Source organism: Chlamydotis macqueenii, chromosome 6 (genome assembly GCF_036417535.1).
Source record: "Chlamydotis macqueenii isolate bChlMac1 chromosome 6, bChlMac1.mat, whole genome shotgun sequence".
Taxonomy (NCBI): domain Eukaryota; kingdom Metazoa; phylum Chordata; class Aves; order Otidiformes; family Otididae; genus Chlamydotis; species Chlamydotis macqueenii.
Window position 1 is genome coordinate 43,652,210 of NC_141561.1, and position 20,513 is coordinate 43,672,722.

Genomic DNA, 20,513 nt, shown 5'->3' on the forward strand with positions numbered 1-20,513 from the left:
CCTCCTTTATCTCTTTTTGCAGCTGAACCAGAATTTTATAATCTATAGGATTCCACACCGGCCCCCCCGGGCCCATGGTAATCGGGTATAACAAGGGAAGGTCCCCTCCCCCCGCTTCCAGTCTGCAGCCCGCCAAAATGCATTCCCGCGCTCGCAAACGCCAATTTTCTGCAAGATCCCCTAATTCCCCCAACTTTACCCCCTCTGCTGCTTCTGCTCTCTGAGCCGCTTGCTGGACACTCTGGGCTGCCTGTTCAGCCTTTTCCACCATCTCGCTCGGTTGCCCCATAAGATCTATCATTTTCCTCACCAAGTCCTGTCCCCCACCCGCTTTTCGCTCTGTTGTTCCCCCTTTTTATCCGCCTGTTCCCCCCCCCGGCCCAAATACGCCGGTGGCGCCGAGGCGTCTAACGGCTGATTTGTTCCCTCCTTCTGACTCTGACTCCAAGAGGAGAATGGCGGCGTGGGGAACGGAGTGGGGAATGGGCCTCCCCCCATCCCCCTTCCCTCCGCGACGGGGTGCGTCCACCCTGGGAATCCTGCTATTCCCCCGACAGAGTTATTTTTGTTGAACCCCTATACTGAGCGTGTTTTTCCTTTTCAGCCGGCGCTAACAGTGTCTCCTGCTCTCCGGGGTTTTCCTCGACCACCCCCCCTTTCCCCGACTTGTCCTCCGACTCACCCTTCTTGCTCTCCTTTCCTTCCGCGGGTGTTCCCGTCCCTTCCCCCGGGTCAGCGAGGTCCACGACCGCGGCAGCTAGCGTGTCGCGGTGCTCTCTTGGCGCCTTAAAGGTATCTCGCACAGCTCCCCATGCCGAGATTAGCCCTGCAGCCTCCTTGTTTCCCGCACAAGCCGATTGAAACAACTCCTCCCCCGCCTTTTCTAATACGCTCCGGTCCAGGCACCCCCTGGACTCGAAGCCAGACCACGCCGCATCATCCACTGGAGTAGCGCGCGCGTCTGTTTCCCATGCACCTCCGTGCCTGCACGAGATGCTAATGTCTTTAACGTGCTCACCACCGCCTCCATGGATGCCATGGTTATCCCGGGTGCCACACGCGTTCCCGAAGAGCACGCGCTACCCACTTCGAGAACCCTTCCTTTCTTCCTCTGGAACCGTCCTTCTTCTCTTGTGGCACACAGCTACCTCAAAGACCCCTTCACCCAGCCGGGCCTTTATCACGTCGGGGTCACCACTTGTAGCGTTCTTCTGTGGGCTACTCTCCTCAGGAGGTCCCGAATACTAGGGCTCAGACCCGTCTCATCTGCCCTCCCAGGACAGGGACACGCAGAGACGGACACATTGCATCTAGCTCCAAATGCTGATTTATTGCTGCGTCACACAGCCTTATGTACCACACGCCACCTAGACACCCGACTGCCCCGGAACCCCGTGACCTCCCTAGCCCGCCCCCTCTCGCCCCTGTTTGGCTTTCCCAATTTTTGTCCCGCCTCCCTACCGCCCCGCTTCTGCTATCCTATAGATGGAGTCTTACTGAAATAGCGGCGATGCTCCCTGTGAAGCAGAAGTTAATCTGCAGAGACCTGGTTTGGAAGTGCTCTGGTTTGCCATCTTATGCAACTGGAGTTTCCCGCTGTGCTCGTGACGGCCAGCCAAGCAGTTCTGTTTCCTTAGCTGCAGAAGCATCTCTGGCCGTGAGATGAAGATGAGGGATCTGAGCCACAGTCAGCAGGCACTGACCTCCCTTGAGCCCCGTGCCAGAGCCTGCCCAAGAGCCCTGGGCAGGGGCACTCGGGTGAAACGCATCCGTTTGAAGGGAGCCCCGGTGCGCAGAGCGATGGAGCGCGGAGGCCGTGTGGAGCTCCTGGGTGAGGGAGTCAGGGGGAGCCTGGGTTCAGGAGAGAGTGGAGAGCTGTGTGTGTCAGGCTGTGCTTCTCGGGGTGCTTCGTGAGAGCGACAGGGCCGGCTGTGCTGGGCTGTGCGCGTGGGTGTCAGCCTGTGCCCAGAGCCCTGCCACGGGCAGGCTGGGAGGTGCGAGGTGCCAGCAGAGCAGGGCAGCGGGCTGAAGCAGGGTCCAAGTTATCACCAAGCGTGCCGGAGAGAAGAGCAGCTGGCCCCTTCTGAGGGCAGCGCTGGCACCTCTGTGGGCTGTGTGGGACTTGGCTTTTGGCATATTGGGCCAGAGTGGGTGTTTGCAGGTGGTGTGTGGCTCTGCTCACGGTCAGTCCTGCAGGCTAGCTGGCTTGGTCTGAGCCCTGGCACAGGTGATAGAGCTGGGAGGAAGCCTTTGGGTGCTGCCATGAGTTTCTCTGGCCGCTGCTGTGTTTCAGGGTAACACCCCGAGGGATGTGGCTGTGCTGGAGCGGGGAGGCTGTGCTGGCGGCAATGTCAGAGATGCCTGCAGTGGCCATTGTGTGCTTTCCCTGAGCTGCTGTTGCTGCTGTGAGATGAGGCCCTGCTAGCCAGGCGCCCTGGTGTGCGTGCCCCAGCAAAGGAGGGAGGTGCAGTTGGTTTCTGTGGCACTGGGGCAGCAAGGAGCGGGTCAGAGATCCCTGCTGATGGCGTGCGCTGCTCCTGCGGGAGTGGGTGGGCGCTAGCGTCCCCGTCCCTTCTGCCTCCGTGTCCGCCATGGTGTTCCGAAGCCGCCTCCTCCCCTCTGTGTCCCTGCTGTCGCCATGGCGGTGTTGGGATGCCCTTGTTGCTACGGGAACGAGGGCAACAGTCTGGCTGAGAGCTGGGATCAAGCGGGTGAGTGTGCCTCGGTGTCCCCGCGGCGTGGGAAAGGTGAGGGATGCTGGTGAGCACCCCCGTGCTGACGTGGCTGCGTCTTGTCCCCTCTGAAAGAGGGAGGGCAGCCGTCGGTGCCGCTGAGCCCAGGCTGCTGAGGGTCGGGAGGAGGGGCTGGGGAGCGCGGCTGGGCAGAGACCCAGGGCTGTGGGGGAGCTCGCGGAGGGCTGACACCCCCTGTCCCACGCAGCGGTGTGGGGGCACCCCTTGTGTGAGAGGGGGGAGAGAGGCAGGGCTGCGCCTGGGCCAGGGCCACCTCGGGCCTGACAAAGCTCTCCTGGGAGCAGGTTGTGCTCCCCTCCTGTGGGATCCCTTCCCCTGCGACCAAGCTGCTTTTCTGGGGGAGGATTTGAGGGGTGAGGTGGCCTGTGGAGCAGAGTGGGGGCTCTGCTGCTGCCTGAGAGGCACCTGGGGGCGGCAGCGCTTTCCGTGTCAGGGCCTGGGAGCTGGAGCCCCTTCTTCCCCCGCAGAGCTGGACAGGGAGCAAGCTTTGCTCCCCAAAAGACAAACTGCCAAAACTTCTTCCTTTCTTCCCATGGGATGCCCTTGTGACTGCATCCAGGCTGTGGGTTAAATGTGGAGGGGACAGAGGCTGCCTGCCTCGCGGCTGCTGCTGTTGCCCTCCTCATCTTCCACATGGCCTTTTGCATGTTCTGGCTCAGCCTGTCAATGAGGGGTGAGATTATTTGTCCTTGCTCTGTCTATAAAATGCGGTGAAGGCTTATGATGAGAAGTGCAACAGCTGGCCCAGCTGGAAGGGACTGCAAAGCTGACTCACCACGACTCCCCTTGCGTTTTAAACCCGTGGGTGATTTTCTGGGGAGCGGTTCCTGCATACACCTAGGGAAAACAGCAAGGCTGGACTGCTCCAGGAGGGTGCAGATTTCTCAGACAATCTGATCCCCACAGGAGTCTTCCTGTGATTTCCAGGAACTTGGAATGGGCTCTTGACAGGAGTCCCTCAGGAGTGGTACGGCTTCGCTCACCTGCTGCTCTGGATTCAGCCATGCACAGTCAGCTCTGACCGCGCGTCTGGCTGCTGGCTGCTGCCCTGGGGATCCACTCATAGTCCTTTGGGTTCTGCTCTTCCCTTCCAAAGTCGCCAGCTGCGTGGGAGCTCTGATGCATTGTGAACCAAAATGAAATGTGGGCCAGATGCCCGGCCAAGAGTGAATAAAAAGGCAGAGCTGGTGCAAGTTGGGAAGGCAGGAGAGCAGAGGGAAATGCTGGGAGAAGAGACAGTCGTAGTGTAAGGCCTTAAGGCAGGAGCCATAGCTGTACATGACAGCATGTGGAGCTGTGGATCTCCAGCAGCCTCTTGGAAGGGAGCTTGGTCCACCTCAGTGTCAGCTGAGAGTCGGCGTTTGTTTAAAGAGCGAGCAGGAAGGTTTAACACCAGGCTCCTGGTCATTCTCTCAGCTGTGCTGGAGCTTTTGCACTGAATTGCAGGGTGACAGTGCCGCAGGGAGAAAGCACAGAGGAACTGGAATAAAAGGTGATAACAAAAGGGAAATCGTGCTGCTGTGGAGTGGGCCGTTGGCCTGGCAGGGCATGGTGGTCTGCGCTGGGTCCCCCTGGGGAATGCAACGCCTGGCTCCATCCAGACAGCCTAGCACCATTCCTCTGTAAGAGTTTCTCGGGTGCAACGTCCTGCGCGGCTCGTTGGCAAGCTTTGATAAATGAGCTTTGCCAGTTAGCAGCCTTGCAGATTCACCTCCGGAGCAGAGCCATCAGGTCTCCTTTTCAAGCGAGCTCCCCTGTGTCAGCATGAATCCCAGGAGAAGTTGTACATTAATGTCAATGAAAACCTGCCAGCTGCCAGCTGGGTATGAAGGTGTTGGCTGGGTAGCCCTTGGCTGACGGCAGAGCAGTGGGTGCCTCTGAGGCTAGTGATGGGCTCCGCACGGGATGCAGAGACAAGAGAAGAGGGTTGGTGGGATCCTACGTGGTCGCTGAGGCCACTTCTCTTGTCTGCCTTCCTGGGGTTGTGTGGATCCCTGGCCTTTGAGACAAAACTGCATCTGGTGCTGATGTTTGGGTGGTTTCAGGAGGCTCAGTGGCTGTGGTCTCTCTGGGGGAGCAGGCAGAGCTCTGCTGACAGGTTTTGCTTTGGTTGTCGTCTTCCAGAAACAGAAGTGAGTGCTTCAGTCCTTCAGGGGCTGTTGAGAAGCGCTACCTAACTCTTGGGAAAGAAGACTTTGGTGCTTTTGATCAACCGGTTTTGCAGAGCTGTTCTTCATGCTCTCAGCAGTATCGCCCAGCCACGTGGCTGCTGCGGTGGGATTTGAGCAGTCCTGGCTTCCTCTGCCCTTGAGCCTTTGTGCAAACCTGGCCACCCTTGTTGGGGAGCCAGCAGCGATAAAGTAGCTTCCCTTGGCGCGCGCTCCAGAAGAGAGACTGGAGGGGGAAATAACCTTCTCCTGAGGATGGGCATCCCTTGGGTGGGCAAAACCGGGTTATTGAGGTGAATCTATTAAAAGACACAGTGAGTGTTTCTTGTACACGAAGGAATCCATTTCCATTGCATATTCATTTTGCTTTCTGTCTAGCTGTAGTTATTTATCTTACAATGTCACTGCAGCGTTAATCTCGGGGAAACGTCTGTTGATCCTGTGTTCTCACAGTGCGTCTTCCTAAAGCTCAAAGCAGCTGCACTGTTGAGGCAAAGGGCGGTAGGTGTGGGGCAGTGGCGGTTGGCTGTTCCCTAAGGGATGGGGGGCCGATGTGGATAACATTGGTGCCAGGGCAGGGACCCCACCACGGGGGCCAGCCCAGCATCCAGGTGGGCAGATGAGGCTGCAAACCCTGCAGCTCCCAAATAGCATCTTCAGAGGAAGCCAGCTGAGGCAGCAGCTCCCAAGGGGAAGGTGAAACGGCAGCCAAGCTGTTCCGCCATCCAGGCAGCCAGGACAGGCCAGCTCGGCATCCGAAGCAGCGAGACCTGCAGGAAGCACCTTGGAAAAATGCTCTGGGTCTCAAGCGCCAAAGGCTGGTGTTGCTCTGTCCACAGCAACTGAGATGATGTTCTTCATGCAGCTTTTCTTCCATGAGGCAAACAGACCAGCTAGTGGATGGTGATGAACTTAGGGGCAGCCAAGGTCTGGCTTTTGCTGAAGCTCTGAGCTGGGTCAGCCTTTTTGGAGGTGGCTTTATTGCGCAGTGTGCAGTGCGCTAAGGCCGTGGGGGTGCTGAGGCTGAGGGACTCCTTGGAAATGGCAGCTCCCATGACATTTTCCATCTCTGCTTCTCTTCTAGCTTGGTTCCGTGCTGCTGTTACTCTTTCAAGACAATGAAGAAAGGAGGACACACTCATCATCTCTGTGGGACAATGGAAGGTTTTGCCCCATCTCACCGGTGTGACCGTCTGCCTGCCATCACAGACACCAAGGGCAAAGCTTCCTTGCAGAGCCGCAAGCCTGCCTGCCCTGTGTTTAAGCTCCATCCTCCGAGGATGGAGCTGATGCCAGGCCAGAGCATGGAGATGGTGCTGGAAGGCTTCTCCAGCACTCCCCAGGTGAGGTTGCCCCGAGGGCTGAGCCTTTCCCATCAGATCACCTGCGCTGGGACTTCTTCTGCAGCCCCTTGACATTTCCCTGAGAAAATGAGCAAGTGCTTTCAAGGAACTGTTGTAGTGGCACAAGCAAGCTGCCACCATGGCGGTACCAGTTGCTTTCCTTGCTGGCCACCATCAGTTGCTAAGGCTTTTTCATGTTTCTGTAGCTACCATAAACCCACCTTGCTGCTAGCAAAAGATGGGCAGAAGGAAGCATTACTAGCTCAGGGGCAAACGGCAGGTTACGAGGTGTCACGTGCTGAGGTGGAAGGGAAAGGCAGAGAAAAGATGCTACACTTTGACTAGGAGCACAGGCAGAAAGTAAAGAAAAATGCAAAAAAAAAATGCAAAGCTTCTGGGGGAAGCAGCGAATAAAACAAAACACCGGTGAAGGGAGGGAGTGTCTGGGAATGACATTTTTTTCCTCTGTAGACAAAGATGGACAGAGGGTTGCTCTAGCTCTAAGTCCTGGAGGAGAAAAACAAGCACATTGTGCCAGCTCTGGTGATCACAGTGACGGTCCCCACGTGGGAAACTGTTCCCAGGGATCACTGTATTTGACAGCTTGACTTTTGTCAGTGTTTCCATAACTGCCTGCCCCAGTCTCGCAGCCAGCCCCGCTGTCCCAAGGGCAGCCAGGTCTTGCGGCACCCTTGGATGGCAGCTCAGAGAGGGAAATGTCAGCAGGATTGCTGGCTGTTCTCCTCCCAGGCCCCTTCTTTCCAGGGGAAATCCAGCTCCGCAGAGAAGCTGCCGGCTAACCCTGCTGCGCATTCCCTGCCTGCAGCATTCCTGGGCACAGATGTTTAAGGGAATGGGAACTAAATCTGCATTAAGCTCCTGCTGGTATGAGTGGTTTGAAGGTTGTTTGAAAGCGTTGCCTCAGTGGTAGCTTGAAGAAGACTTGATTACTCCCCTCGCTGACTGTGGTGAGACTGTCCCAGTGCAGCTCTGAGCCCACAGGTTTAGCTGAAGAGGAGACAAAGGTACCAGAAAGGAAATAAAGTGCTCAGGGCACTGGTGAGGGTGTCTTGCCTGGAAAGCTGAAAGGGCATCTGTGGGCACAGCTGTGGCTTTGTGGCTCCTGCAGTCAAAGCCAAGACTCTGGGAGTGGGCTTTCCACCTTCCTTGGGTCTTGAGAACTTAATACTCCTCAGGCTGGTCAGAAGCCCAACTCCCTGCCTTGCCCGTGCGACACAGATGATTTGGAAGGCTGTAGGCTCAGAGGAGGAGTTGGGTTGTGGTGGTGTACAAGAAGGAAGAGTGAGAAATGAAAGGAGGAATTGGAGAAGTGAAACCATGGGAAATGAGGAAAAAGTCTTGAATGTAAGAGCATCTGGCTTAAGCAGAGGCTTTTCTTGTGAAGGCCAAGACCTCTCTTTCCTGGGGTGCTTTAGGAGGGCAGAGTACACGAGTGATCCCCTCTTGACCTGAAAGCAGGCTGGCTCCTTGGGTTTTTCCATGGATCCTTTCCACTAAGCTTCCAAGGCAGGGTCTGCTGGCGTTGGCCCTTCCAGCACCTCCTTCCCTTCATATGGTTCTATATTTTTAATCAGCTCCAACAGCTCTCCGTACGTATTGTGCTTAGCAAGGGGGCACATCAAAGCAATAATCCTTTGTGGCAGGGATTATTACGGCTGTAGGCAGCAGGTGACTCACAGGTGCCTTTTGTGGACGTTGGGGTGTAGCATTATGGACACTGGCGTGCAGAATAAATAGGAAGCAGCATCAAAAGAAAAGGGGGCTCTTGAGGAGACCAGTGGCTGTCACTTCCTGGCAGCAGTACGGTCCGTGGCTGGGTGATGGTAAATGCAGGGTGTGTTCTGGATGCCGTGCTAGCACCCGCCGGGTGACCTGCGACTCTTGCACACAGGTGGTGAAGGAGCGGCTGCTGTGTCACGCCATCGTGGGAAGGGAGGGAAGGAAGAGGCAGATAATGCACATGGACGTCACGTGCGAGTTCATTGCTCCCGTCCTGCAAATGTCCTCCAGGGCAATCACTTTCCGGGTGGAGAAGGTAAGTCTCGGGACTGCATCCTGGCATTTAATAGCGTGGCCGAGGCCTGAAAGCCTGTGGGGTGCGTGTGCTTGTGCTCAAGGAGGAAATGAAAGAGCTTCTCCAAGTCAGAGACGGGACTTTTTTTTAACTTCAGCCAAGTAAAACTGAGATGACAGCTGCTGCGCTGAAGGGGATCATGGCCACATCCAGAGAGACACAAGGTTCTGCAGTCAGTGTGAAGGGAGGTTCTTGAGGATCCTCCAAGGCACGGTGAAGTCTGAACAGCAGTCCTGTAGGGAAGCAGAGGAAAACTGAGATTGCTGTCAGCTCCTCAGGGTGATGAGCAAAACCTGTCATCTCTTGTCTCTCTTTGCCTTCTCTGACGTTGGTATGGATGCTCGCTCTTTGCATTTCCCCAACACTCACCTTCTTCAAAGGACCTGCAGACGTCTTCAGCTGCAGCGCTGAGAACAACCCAAAGCAGGTGCCCTTTAGTCTCTGGATCCCAACTCCTGCGTGAACTTTCCCTCTCCCATGAGATAAACATGGGTCTGACAAAGATAAGATATTTCAGTGTTTAGTTTCTGTGTTTTCAGGTGTCTCCTCTGGTTCCCAGGCATCCTGAGAAGCACAAAATCCTGTGAGCTGGCAGATTTAATTAGAAGCTTTTCAGCTCTCCCTGATGTCTGCCTGTGGTGTGCTTGACGCCACGCGCTCCGATTTATGGAGGGCTATGGCACTGCAGCTGTTTGATATCAGCACGCACAGCACTAGTTTCCCAGACACTGTCTGGTTTCTATAAACCATGCAGGAAACCCAGAGCAATGCCCCCTGTAGCAGGGGCCTCAGGAGACAGGTTGCTACCGGGCAGCTGAGGTTTCTCGCTGACTGTGTGTGCGTGTAAATGTTCCAAACTAACCTCAGGCTACTGCAGGCTCTCCACTACAGGGTAAATCCTATTCCCTCCGCTGTCCCCACACGGGATGCTGCAGTTTCTGAACATGGAGAGCATCTGATAGTCTTAGAGGAAAAACTTTTGGAAGGATACAAACTAATGAAAATCGTAAATAGAGATGTATGCATGTCTGGGGTTGAAAAAGTTGCAATGCGTCAGAAAGGGAAGGAGGTCCATGGCCACTTGAACTTGATTTTTTCCCCTTGTCTTCTGTTTCTGTAGCAACCCAGTGATGTCCTTTGCCTTCAGTACAAGTCTCTTTCTTTAAAAAACGACTCCTCCCTGCCAGTCAGCCTTGTCCTGGCCTTAGAGCAACCCTTCTTCATCTGCGATGCGCACCGGCAGCCCCTCCCTGCAGATGTCCAGGTGAGCAGCCGTGGACCTTCCTGCTGGTGGGTGTTGGAGAGGGAGGAGTGTGGTGGCGCGTTTCTGGTGGGAGGCCCTCCAGTAGAGAAGTTGATACTTTAGAGTCAGCAGTAGACTGGCCTGAACTAAATCAGATTTGAAACGAGCTGCTGAAGGAAACAGAATATCATCTGAATTGGGGAAACACACCTGGCTCTAAGACATGGAGAGAAGGCAGCAGGCAACTAGGTCTGGGCAAGCCGGGTAGTAAAGGCGTCTCTTGGAAGCCGTCCCAGCTCTCCAGCCACCATCCTCAGACCACTTCTGGAGCTGCTTGCTCTCTTGGAGGGCAGCTCTGCCTTCAGCCTGGTGCCTGCCCTGCTGTTAGTGGAAGGTGTGGGACGTGGACCCTGCTAAACACGTGTTGTTGTAGGCACGGCCACCACTTCTGTGCCGTGCTGGTGACTAGCCCCGGCAAGGGTGAGGACGCAGTGCTGTTGTGCTTGTGTTGAGTGTGAGGATAAAGAAGTTTTTCTAGAGTCAGGGGAAAAGGCCCTGGCTTGCCAGAGTGCTGCTTTGGTGATGTACTCAGCATACAGCTTTGGGGGGTTCCGAGTACAGTAGAACAATATTTCTTTCCCCCTTGTATTGCTATCGATGCAGAGCACAGAGATGTGAGCCTGAGGCAGTCTCAGAGAAGACTGCTGTGGTGCTTGCGGTCAGGTGCACACTGTCCAGAAAATGAAGCATGACCTGAAGCCCACGCAGGGGTCACACTTTGAGCATTGACACGTTTTATGCCCTCAGACCTTGGGACTTCATCAGCTGGTGGTGAATGCTTTTCATCTCCTTGCAGCCCATGAAGCTGGAGGTAGGGGAGGAGCTTCATCTCTTCATCGGCTTTAACCCTGCTTATGAAAAGGATTTGAATAGCCGGGTAGCAGAGAAGACTCTGAAGATACAGTTTCTAGAGCACCCGCATGTGGAGCTGGTCCCCGTTAGGGGAGAGGTCTACTTTCCCAGTCTCCGCATCCAGACCACGGCCCTGGACTTTGGCGGCATCTTGAATGACACCGAAGAGGAGCGTTGCGTCGAGATGACCAACTGCAGCCCGCTTCCTGTCCGGTACCACTGGATGCTCCTGCCAAACAGCCACGTGAGCTGGAGGAGGTATGTGCACCTCTGCCCTCTCCTTGAAGCTCTTCTTCCTGATGTCCTGCCTGTCCTTGGCAAAGACCAAGGCTGTTTGCCTGGGACCTGACAAATTGCTTTCCACATTGCCTTGTGGAAATATCACCTGCCAGCTGTGGTCAGGGGAGATGCTCAGCAAACAGGTGATCTTCACCAGTTTGATGCTGGGAAGGAGACAATGTTCTCCAGCCAAGCTGGGGCTGTAGGATACTACCAGCACGTTTTGCAGAGCCGTAAGCTAGAATCCTGCTTTATTTCTGGAGCTACAAAGCCATGCTTAGGCACTTGGACAAGCAGATGTATCATGTGGCCTCTTTTCCTTCCCTGCCAACTCTGTTTGTTGTCGTCTCGTACTAAGAAGCTACAACGGCACTGCCACCAGCACGCTGTGCTGCTGTCCCAGCCTCTTGCTGCTGTTTGGCTGTAGCCTCTGTACTGGTTCCCCTGGGAAGGAAAGCTGGCGTGGAAAGCTGCTTTCTCAGAGCTTGGTGGCCTGCGGCAAACAGCACCTTGGTGAAGTGAGTTTCCATCTGTTAACCTGCACGTCACCTTCACGAACCAGCTCTTGAGTGTTTCACAGCAAACGGCAGGTTCTGCTGTGGCTTCGGGTACAGCTGTAGATGTTGGCGGGAGGACTTGTCTGAGCATCCCTGGCGAGCAGGGCTGTCCAGCGCTGGCCTGTGGGTTCCAAGCCCAGGACCAGTCTTCCAGTTGCGCTGGAGCCCATCTCTCAACACATTGCTAGCAGTTCCTCCCGCTGTGGCCTCTCTGCACAGGGCTAACGTCTGGTCTGGACAGTTTTAATTACAGCAGCAAACGATGTTGCTGTAACGCTGTAGGAAACAAAGCCAAGTTTACCATTGGACATGGAAGTGCTGCTATTCCAAATACAAGAGATCACCATGAAACAGTTTTGTTGAGGGAACTGGGATCTGGCCCGGAGGAGACGAGCTGTTGGACCTGGAAATGAGCTGTTGCTCCGAGCAGGGCTTGGGGGAGAAGTCCTGGGAACTGGGGTAGCCCGTTCACAGCTGAGCCTTACCAAGTAACAACAAGTCTTCAGTGTGGCCCTTCTTGATGCAGGGCGCCTTCAAGAACAGACCCTAAAAGGCAGAGGGAAGTCTGCAAGAGCAGGTGGAGGGAGGTGGGCAGGGAAGGAGGAGCAGGGCTGTAAGCTCTGCTTGGAGGCCTCTGCCATCTCCTGCTGAATTAGACTAGGGTTTAAGTACAAGCAGGCTCCATCCCTGCTCCGGCCTGATCGCACTTAGAGAACGCTACCAGCACTGCTGCTTGTTTGGACGGACCTACAGCTGTGGGTAATTGTCAAGGGAAATTTCAGGAGAAATATCCAGTAGAGCTGCAGATTCTCTCACTTAGGCCCTCTGGGTGTGGAAGGCACGGTCTGCAGGGGTGGGTGCTTTCAGGAGGGCACTGGGGGGTCTGTTGTAGCTCATCGCTGTCCAGATCTGCCCCTTTGTGTCTCAGTCTCACCTTTTTGCACAGTTCATGTGTCTTTTCTTGCTGCGCTTCTTACCTCCCCACAAGGCGTTCACCTCTGTCCTCTTCCACTTCTCCTTGCAACCAGTTACCAGCTGCCCGCACCAGCGCTATTCCAGCAGCGAGGCGCGTCATCCCCGGGCAGCGTGGCGAGGATCAAGACTCAGAGCCCGGTGAGGATGAAGGAACTGAGGCAGCTGGGGGAGGCAGAGCCCCTCGCCTTGAGAGCAGAGGATGTAAGTAGGAATGTGTCTCTCTCCTGCATTTCCAGTGTGGCAAGCAGTTACGCAGCTCCCGCTCCCACGGGTGGCTCTCGATGCTGCTCACAGAGCAGCTTTGCACCCCTCCAAGCACATCCCACAACACTGCTGCAGCGACTGGTCACTGGAGAGGCTGTGCGGGACGTGTCATAGGATTGATGGAGGGCATTACCTCTGCTGCACCCATGGAGGGCATTATCCATCTTGTCTCTAATCGAGTGGTCAGCAGGAAATTTCTGCAGTAGATTTTGCTGTAGCGTCTTGAGAGAGAGCAGCATGCAAATCAGAGAGAGAGTGCAAAGCATCAGGAGTCAGAGGAGCTGGGCTGGAGTCTTCCTAGGGGCTCCTAGGGCTCTCACCTCCAAGTCTTTGTGTTTCTCTAAAGGCAGTAAAACCTGTTTCTAAAGGCAGCAGAGAGAATTTGTTGCTGCCAGGAGACCTCCAAAGTACTTCAGTGTAGTGTATTAATGAATGCCTTAATGAGTGAGCAAGGGAGAAAATTTTTCCCGTGGTTACTGTGCTGGAAAGTGGAATGGATGCAGGCTGAGATGAGGATGATTTTGCCTGTGTTTGAGGGAGAGGTCCCTCCAGCCATGTCTGTCCTTTTCTCCAAGCCACGGCTCCCCTTCTGCACCCATTTCAGTGCTCGACATCTTGATCTCTCCTCCCTCGCTTCCAGGTTTTCGACATCCTGCCGCTGCACGGTGTGCTGCAGCCAGGCGAGAGCCAGCGAGTCACCTTCACTTTCTTTGGCCACGCCAACATTGTTGCCCGCGCCATGGCGCTGTGCAGGGTGGAGGGAGGCCCGACCTACAAGATGGCGTTGAGTGGGGAGGCTTCGCTCATCAGCTACCACCTAGACATCATGGAGATTGACTACGGGCTGCAGGTACCGTGCACTTCTCTTGGCAGAGGTCCTTGTCACGAAACCACCACCAGCGCGTTGCTGCCCACCTAGGTCCAGGGCTCTCTCCCCTTCCCAGCTACTTTTTGAGTGATACGTCCTGCATCCAGGCTGGGTTTTGATGGCCATCTCCACCCCTGCTCCCCCAAAATTGGCAGTTCCTCCTCTTCAAGGTCACTCATGCTGCCTCCTGGGGCAGGCAGGATCCCAGAGGTGATCTCCAGGGGGACATGCCCCAAGACATCCATCCACTGATCCGCTCCTAAAGCCTGAGGTCCAAGGAGATGCTCTCTTTCCATGCTCTTGATTAACCAACACAGTAAACCAGGGAGGAAGTGAACTTGGGCTTCCCGTCACTGTAGCTGGAGAGAATGTCCCACAATGATCCCTGCTTTGCTTCTTTTCAGCTCAAAACCCCCCAGATATTTCCAGCTGTTGGCCCTGTACATGTTGCACGTCCATCTCCCTTTGTCGCTGTCACTGCAAGCTCTGCAAATACTTGCGTGCGGGTGCCTGTTCTTCTGAAATGTCTTGGTGCCTCCTCCTTTCTTTCAGCCAGCTGTTAGATGACACCTTGAAGTGCAGAGGGCTGGCATCCTCTTTGGTTTCTTGATTACTGATCTGTCTATGGTTGGTATTGCCCCTCTGCATGCCGCCATCACTCTCTGTTCCTGTGCAGGGCTAAGAGCTACCCTGTGGCTGTGGGCTCCCCAGCCTGACCTGGGAGAGTCAAGTGCCCGTATCTTCTCTGCAGTCCCTGCTTCTCTCTTGCGTTGTGTTCATTTGCTCTCATCCCAATGCAAGCAGCAGGAGACTCCCAGCAGCAGACTGGTGTGTGTAACTTCCCGCTCCTCTGCCCTCTCTTCAGCCGTTTCACAAAGTCGCGGAAGCAGAGCTCACCCTGCAGAACAGCGGCAAGGTGGGAATCACCTACGCGGTGCTAAGCCCCAGCACGGCCACTGCAGACAGCCCGCTGCCCGGCGTGCCCCTGGTTGTGCCCAGCACGGTGAGTAGCACAAGCGATGAACCCTGGGCCTGTCTCAGGCTGCCCAGGAGAGGGTGAGAGGGAAAAAAGGGAAAAAAGACAAGACCCACAGAAGCAGCCAGGAGAGACAGGGCTGTAAGCAATTGCTGCTGGGGGGCAGAGAGGGTCAAGCAGGTGCGGGCCTGAGAGAGTTCCTTAACGGCCGCTGCTGGCGGGTGGCCCTGCTGTCACACAGCACCCACCGGCGGGAGGCACGAGTGCTTGGGGAGCTCTCTGGCCCCCAGCTGCTGAGCTCTCTGCTCATGCTGGCGCTGGAGCCGGATGGCGCAGACTCTGCTGAGGGTCGCCTTCCCCCGGTTGTGTGATTGGACAGGACTTATTCCTGGTGCGAGCCTGCACAAACCCTGCCTGCCCCCTGCCAGCACTAAGCAGGGGAGACTGAAATACTTTCTTGCTTGGGCGTGAAGGTCCTTTGCCAGAAATGGTGACAGCCCCTGTACTGGTCCCTCACTGCTCCAGCTTTGCTGCTCTGCAGCAGCTTTGTGGGGCAGTGAGGGGGGCCAGGGAGGAGCGGGGCTGTGGAATAGCAAGGAGAGGAGTTTGCAGCACCCCACCATCCCAGCTTCTCCGTTCTGCGTGGGTGTCTTTGAGCTGAAGCGGTGTTCCTATCTATGTCCCTTTGTGCAATGGGAAGAGGAAGCCAAATGGCTTTCACATTTCCTCATGCCTGTCTCCGAAAAGGGCTGAGACGCTGATGCCCCCTTCCCGCGAGCTCCCGAAAGCACAGCTCTGCTTGGGCCCGGGCAGTGGTTGCTGTAGTTGCTTCATGGGCCCGGGCAGCTTGGCAGGGCTGGCTTTCGCTGCAGCTGTGTTGTGTGCTGCAGTAAGGGCACAGGAGACCAAGTGGCAGGATGTGTCCCGCTCAGCAGCTTCTCCCTGCAGCGTGGAGGGGAGCCGGGAGCTGAGGGTCCAGCCCAGTGTGCAGAGGGCGAGCTGCAAAAGCTGAGACCATGTCCTGTCACCTCGAGCAGTGGTGCTGTCTGCTTGTAGTTGCTCCTGACCTGGCTGGCGTCAGCCCAGCCCGGGACTCCGACAGCCCTTCTGGAAGCCCAGAGAGGAGGTGGCCTTCCTGGCAGCACCTTCTTCCCTGGATCTCCTCCTGCACTGGGCTCCTGCTTCTCCAGAGATGTACGTTTGCAGATCACTGTGAGTCTGGAGAGACTCGAGCACCCTGGGTGCAACCACACAGGCAGGAGACGTTTGGTTGGGATCTGTGAATACGTCGGCGCTCAACACCAGCCTGGGCACCACTGACGTGCTGGGACAGGAGCTGCCGGCCCGTCTGAGAGTGCGGGCACTTCCCTCATCTTGCGTAGCGGCTGGCAAAAGAGCCTTTCTTCCCTCAGCTTGGCTCTGGCTGGCAGAGGGCACACCTCGTGAGCAGAAGAGCTGTGCTCACGCTGAGCAAAGGGCAGGCAGTGCTGTGGGAATGCAGCCTTAGGAGCCCTCTGAAGGACACAGTGCATCCTGGTGCAGGAGATGTGAGCTTTGGGACAGAAGAAGGCCAGAAGGCCATGTTGTCTGACCCTTTCTGAGCCTGGAGAACATGCCTTCTCTTGGCAGCATGTCTATCGTCTGAGCCATCCCTCCACCAAAGCCTCTTTGGTGCATTCCCTCCCTCTTCTCCCGCGCTCTGCAGGGTTACGTTGGACCTGGCACGCGGAAAGTTCTCAAAGTCTCTTACCTGCCGGGAGTGCCTGGAGGCTTCTGCAGGACTTTCCAGATCCGAGTGGCTCACCTGGAGCCAGAAGAAATTTCCCTGAAAGGAGAGGGGAGCTTTCCCAGGATCTGCTTGGACCTGCCCAGGAACGTCAAAGGTAAGCACTGCCCGTCTGCTCCCCAGGAAGGCCCTGGGGTTTTTTTCCCCCATGTTATATGTCCCTAGGGCATCTTGCTTGAGGAATGTGTTTCTGGGAGAGGCCAGCGTTAGGGGAATGGGGCTTCCCAGCTTGAATGGGAATGGCGCTGTGCCCACACTTGTATTTGTGGATGTTCTCTTCCTTCAGGAAATGAAAAATATGAGAAGCTGCTCAAAGAGGCGAAAGAAAAGGTGGAAAAAGACAGCCAGAGGGGCGAAGCAGTTGTTCTGAGGGAGGCTGCGGCAGCGGAGCCACCCATGGACAACTCGCAGAGTCTGGTGAGGAACAACTGCTTCCCTCTTTGGCACAGGGTGCTCCCCCTGTGTCCTTTGGGCCCCTTGCACCCCACAGCAGGCTTCCTGGGGTCCTGCTGGCACTTGGGACCTCCCTGCCCACACCTGCCCATGGTCATGCATCAACTCAGCATTGCCCATGGGCTGCCCACCTCGGGGCATTGTCCCTCCCATAGATGCACCAGCTTCCTGACTGCCCCAGGGAGGGATCCTGAAGACCCTGCTCAAGGCATCGAATTGATGGTTCTTTGTGCTGGCGCTGCAGGTCATGGCTGGGGTGTCTGTGGCTCACAACAATGGGGACAATCTGTTTAACAGGGCCTGCAGCGACAGGACAAGGGGTCATTGTTTTTAACTACAAGAGGCCAGATTCACACCAGGAATAAGGAGAATTTTTTTTATGATGAGAGTGTTGAAGCAGTGGCCCAGGTTGCCCAGAGAGGTGGTGGATGCCCCATCCCTGGAGACGTTCAAGGTCAGGCTGGACAGGGCTCTGAGCAAGCTGATCTGGTTGGAGATGTCCCTGCTCGCTGCAGGGGGTTGGACTGGATGATTTCTGAAGTTCCTTTCCAACCCAAACCATTCCAGGATTCTAGGATTCTCTGAACCCAAGCCCTGCCAGGTTTACAGAGTTAATCGCAGCAGCCTGACTTGTGCCCTGGGGTTGTGCTGTCGGTGCTCAGCTCCAAGTGGCACCGGCCCAACAAAAGGTTCCCTTTTCAAGAGAGCTTTTGTCCAAGCTGCTTTGGCACCGGCTGGGCGCAGGCACTCGGAGCACTGGAAGGTTCCTGGCTTGTCCGTCTGCCTCTCTGACGAGATCAGCTTTTGTAACAGTGACGGGCAGGCGAAGGCGCTGGAGTTCATTTCCCTAGAGATAAGGTCCTGGCTAAGAGAGCAGGAGGTGTCACAGACACTGAGCAGTGAGCCAGGAGGACCCCATCACCCCTCTCCACAAGAGCAGGCTGGGATCCTGTTTCAGAGACAGGGTTGTGCCTTGGGAAGGACCTTTGCTAACCAGCCACTGTCTTTCCTTGTCATCAGCTGGACACTCGGCTGCAGATGCAGATGGAGCAGATGCTGGTAGAGGAACACGCCCTGGCACAGCAGAAAGCTCTTGCCTCCCATCCCCCGGAGGAGACAGCCTTTGACCAGCCTTCTCGTCAGAGCCTTCTCAAGTCAGTGGGGACTCTCATAGCCTATCTCCAGGCACCCCGAGGGTAACAGCCAGAGGCGCAGCCCTGCTGCTGCTGTTTTGGGGACAGATCTGGTTGCAGAGCGGTGGGGGCAAATCCTATTTCAGGGTCCTGAAGCAAGTTCAGGCTTGGGCTGTACCCCTGGCTCAGCAGTTCCACGGAGACCAGTGGAGGTCCAGTGAACTTGTCTGCAGTGGCTTTTCATAGCACACGAGCGGTGACCAGTATCCATTTTAAAGTAACTTTATTTTAAGGTCCCTTTGCTAGTTGAGGAAGCCTAGAACCTACACTCCCTGGGACTTGCCAAAGTCTTGCTACCAGATAGTCAGGCCTTGGGATTCACTGACTAGAGCTGAGTTTCTACAGCAGTGGACACAGAAATACCCACATTTTTTGCATCGTCCACCCACTTGGAAACGTAGCCAGGCTGTGGTTTAAGAACTGTCCTTACTCGTCCTTTCAGGGCTCAGCTGCCCGAGTACATCCTGGACCTTGGCTCTGTCATTCCTGGTGACATCCACACGCACAGCGTGAAGATCACCAACACTGGCCACTTCCCTGTGTCCTTCCACGCCGATGGACAGGTCCTGCGTGACACAGGTAACCAGTGCTGGAGAGACTTCTCGTGGGCTTGAAGGAGCCTTGTCTGACAAAGTAGCTTCAGCTGCTGGCCATGGGGAGTTTTTTGAGTGCTTCTTTGTCTAGTTCTTCCTCCTTGCCACCCTCTCTACCTGCTGCTTTGGAGCCTGAGTTCTCCTGGCCAGCAGGACCCAGAGACCTGGCCTGCCTGTGACTGCCCTAACACTTCCCTGGGGGCTAGATGGGCTGATCAGCGTGGTCACCTCTCAGCAACCTCTGCTCTTGACTGCCAGGAGTGTCATCTGAGTTTCTTTGTGCACTCTGGGCTTCTGTTACAAGCAGACGGACTCTTTGGGGTTTGGAAGTGCTTTGCTTAGAGTTCATATAGATAAAGGCTTGTGTTCAGCCTTTATTGAGAACGTGGCCTGTGAGGTCCTGTGTTGTATGGAAACAGGCTTCTGAAGCAGGCCTTTGAGGTAAGGCTGCACTGCCATCCAACGGTGACTCGCTGTGTCTGAGGGGTGGTCAGGTGTCTCCTCTAAGTTGTTTTCCAGGGAGCACCATGGCATGGAGGGATCTTAGTTGGAAATTCCCCTTTGGAGAGGTCTGTGCATCCTTCCGTGGGATGCCTGAAGAAGAAATTGCTGGAGGTCCTGAAATGATAGATTTCCTTTTTACCGTGTGGACCTTGGATTCTGGCTGTGAAAACCCTTTGTCCGTGTGTGGTGAGAAGGGAGAAAGAGTGGCAGGCTTCTCCGGAGAAGCCAAGGGGTCCTTCAGAGAGCCAGCAGCCAGGACACTCGTATGGCCTTAACACGCTTGTGACACATTGATGTGGGTTGTGCCTCTCAGCTGCTTTATTTTCATCTGTTCAAGGTTTCAGTGTGGAGCCTGCCCGTGTGAAACGTCTGCCCTGCTGGGAGACAGAGACTTTTGAGGTGCGCTTCGACCCACAAAGTGCCAAGCTGCCGCTGGGAGAGGTGGACGTGCTCCTGCCCATCAAGGTACCGCATGCTTCCTCACCTCCCTCACCACCTTTCAGGGCAGGTGGCAGCTTGGGACAGCAGCAGATGTCACCTGGGCTTTCAGCGGGATGCTCTGTCCTTCACTAGCTAACAGGGGGCCCCACATTTCACGTCCGTCTCCGTGCCAACGTTGCTGTGCCGTCCCTCTGCCTCTCCAAGGATACAGTGGAGTTCTCCACTGTCCAGTGCGGACAGTGCCAGGAAGAAACCATCCAGCTCCACAATCCACTCCAGGTCCCCTGCAAATGGTTCACCACCAGGAGTGAGCCTGTTAAGAAGGTAAAGCACAGACTCCGTGGAACGTGTAACGTCGTGGTTGGGCTTTCTTTGCCCCTCTTGCCCTTTCTGCGCCTGTGGCTGCCTGAGCCCTTGGGCTACAGCCCACCTGAGGAAGCTTTAGAGGTACAGAGCAAATCTGGTTTGCCTGCACCTGTTCACTAGCTGATGCTTCACTTCTTTGCCAGCTTCACCCATTGCTCCTCTTCTGACAGTGCATCTGCGCACCCTGCCTGCACATTTTCCCTCCAGTTCTAGGCCAGTGGTGGCTGTGGCTGGTTTGGACGTGGGTGCTCGCAGCACCATGACAGTATCTCAGAGCACTGCAGGAACCGAGAGTCTGTCCTCACAGACCAAGGAGACCTCACACGATTGGTTTCTGTGCTCAGGTGGACAAACGTTTGTCGGTGCGCATGCATCGGAAGCTGCTCCAGGAGTTGAAGGCCAAGCCCTGTGTCTTCGAGGTGCTGCCCCCAGCTGGAGTCCTCGCTCCAGGACAGCGATGCCACGTGCAAGTCAGGTTTTCACCTGTGGAAGAGGTGAGATTGGCGAGGCAGAAACACCTGATAGACCAATTTAGGTCCATCTGATAAACAAATATGCGGTTCCCCTGCACACCAGGACTCATCCTGCTCACTCACCCCCAGGAGGTCTGTCAGGGCAGTGTGGTAACGAGAGCCCAGCGTGGGGAGGAGGAGATGAGGTCTACCTCCGCATGGAGCTTTCTGCAAGCCCCGTCCCCACTGTGCCTCGGTTTCCCTTGCAGCACAGCCTTCTGAGAGGGGCTTT

General features: G+C 55.8%; 1 protein-coding gene across 1 annotated transcript in view; it reads left to right on the forward strand.

Annotated features, from left to right (window-relative positions):
- Nucleotides 1-2,638: 2,638 nt before the first annotated feature.
- LOC147600343 (axonemal central pair apparatus protein HYDIN-like) overlaps nucleotides 2,639-20,513 on the forward strand; it is a 33,242-nt gene continuing 15,367 nt past the window's right edge. Inside the window, exons 1-16 of the mRNA XM_086751233.1 lie at nucleotides 2,639-2,711; nucleotides 5,761-5,824; nucleotides 6,006-6,264; nucleotides 8,177-8,320; nucleotides 9,480-9,623; nucleotides 10,459-10,772; nucleotides 12,379-12,526; nucleotides 13,230-13,439; nucleotides 14,323-14,460; nucleotides 16,139-16,316; nucleotides 16,506-16,636; nucleotides 17,693-17,826; nucleotides 18,308-18,444; nucleotides 19,300-19,427; nucleotides 19,536-19,727; nucleotides 20,114-20,263. Of these exons, the coding sequence (XP_086607359.1) occupies nucleotides 2,639-2,711; nucleotides 5,761-5,824; nucleotides 6,006-6,264; nucleotides 8,177-8,320; nucleotides 9,480-9,623; nucleotides 10,459-10,772; nucleotides 12,379-12,526; nucleotides 13,230-13,439; nucleotides 14,323-14,460; nucleotides 16,139-16,316; nucleotides 16,506-16,636; nucleotides 17,693-17,826; nucleotides 18,308-18,444; nucleotides 19,300-19,427; nucleotides 19,536-19,727; nucleotides 20,114-20,263 (2,544 nt within the window). The remainder of the gene's footprint in view (nucleotides 2,712-5,760; nucleotides 5,825-6,005; nucleotides 6,265-8,176; nucleotides 8,321-9,479; nucleotides 9,624-10,458; nucleotides 10,773-12,378; nucleotides 12,527-13,229; nucleotides 13,440-14,322; nucleotides 14,461-16,138; nucleotides 16,317-16,505; nucleotides 16,637-17,692; nucleotides 17,827-18,307; nucleotides 18,445-19,299; nucleotides 19,428-19,535; nucleotides 19,728-20,113; nucleotides 20,264-20,513) is intronic.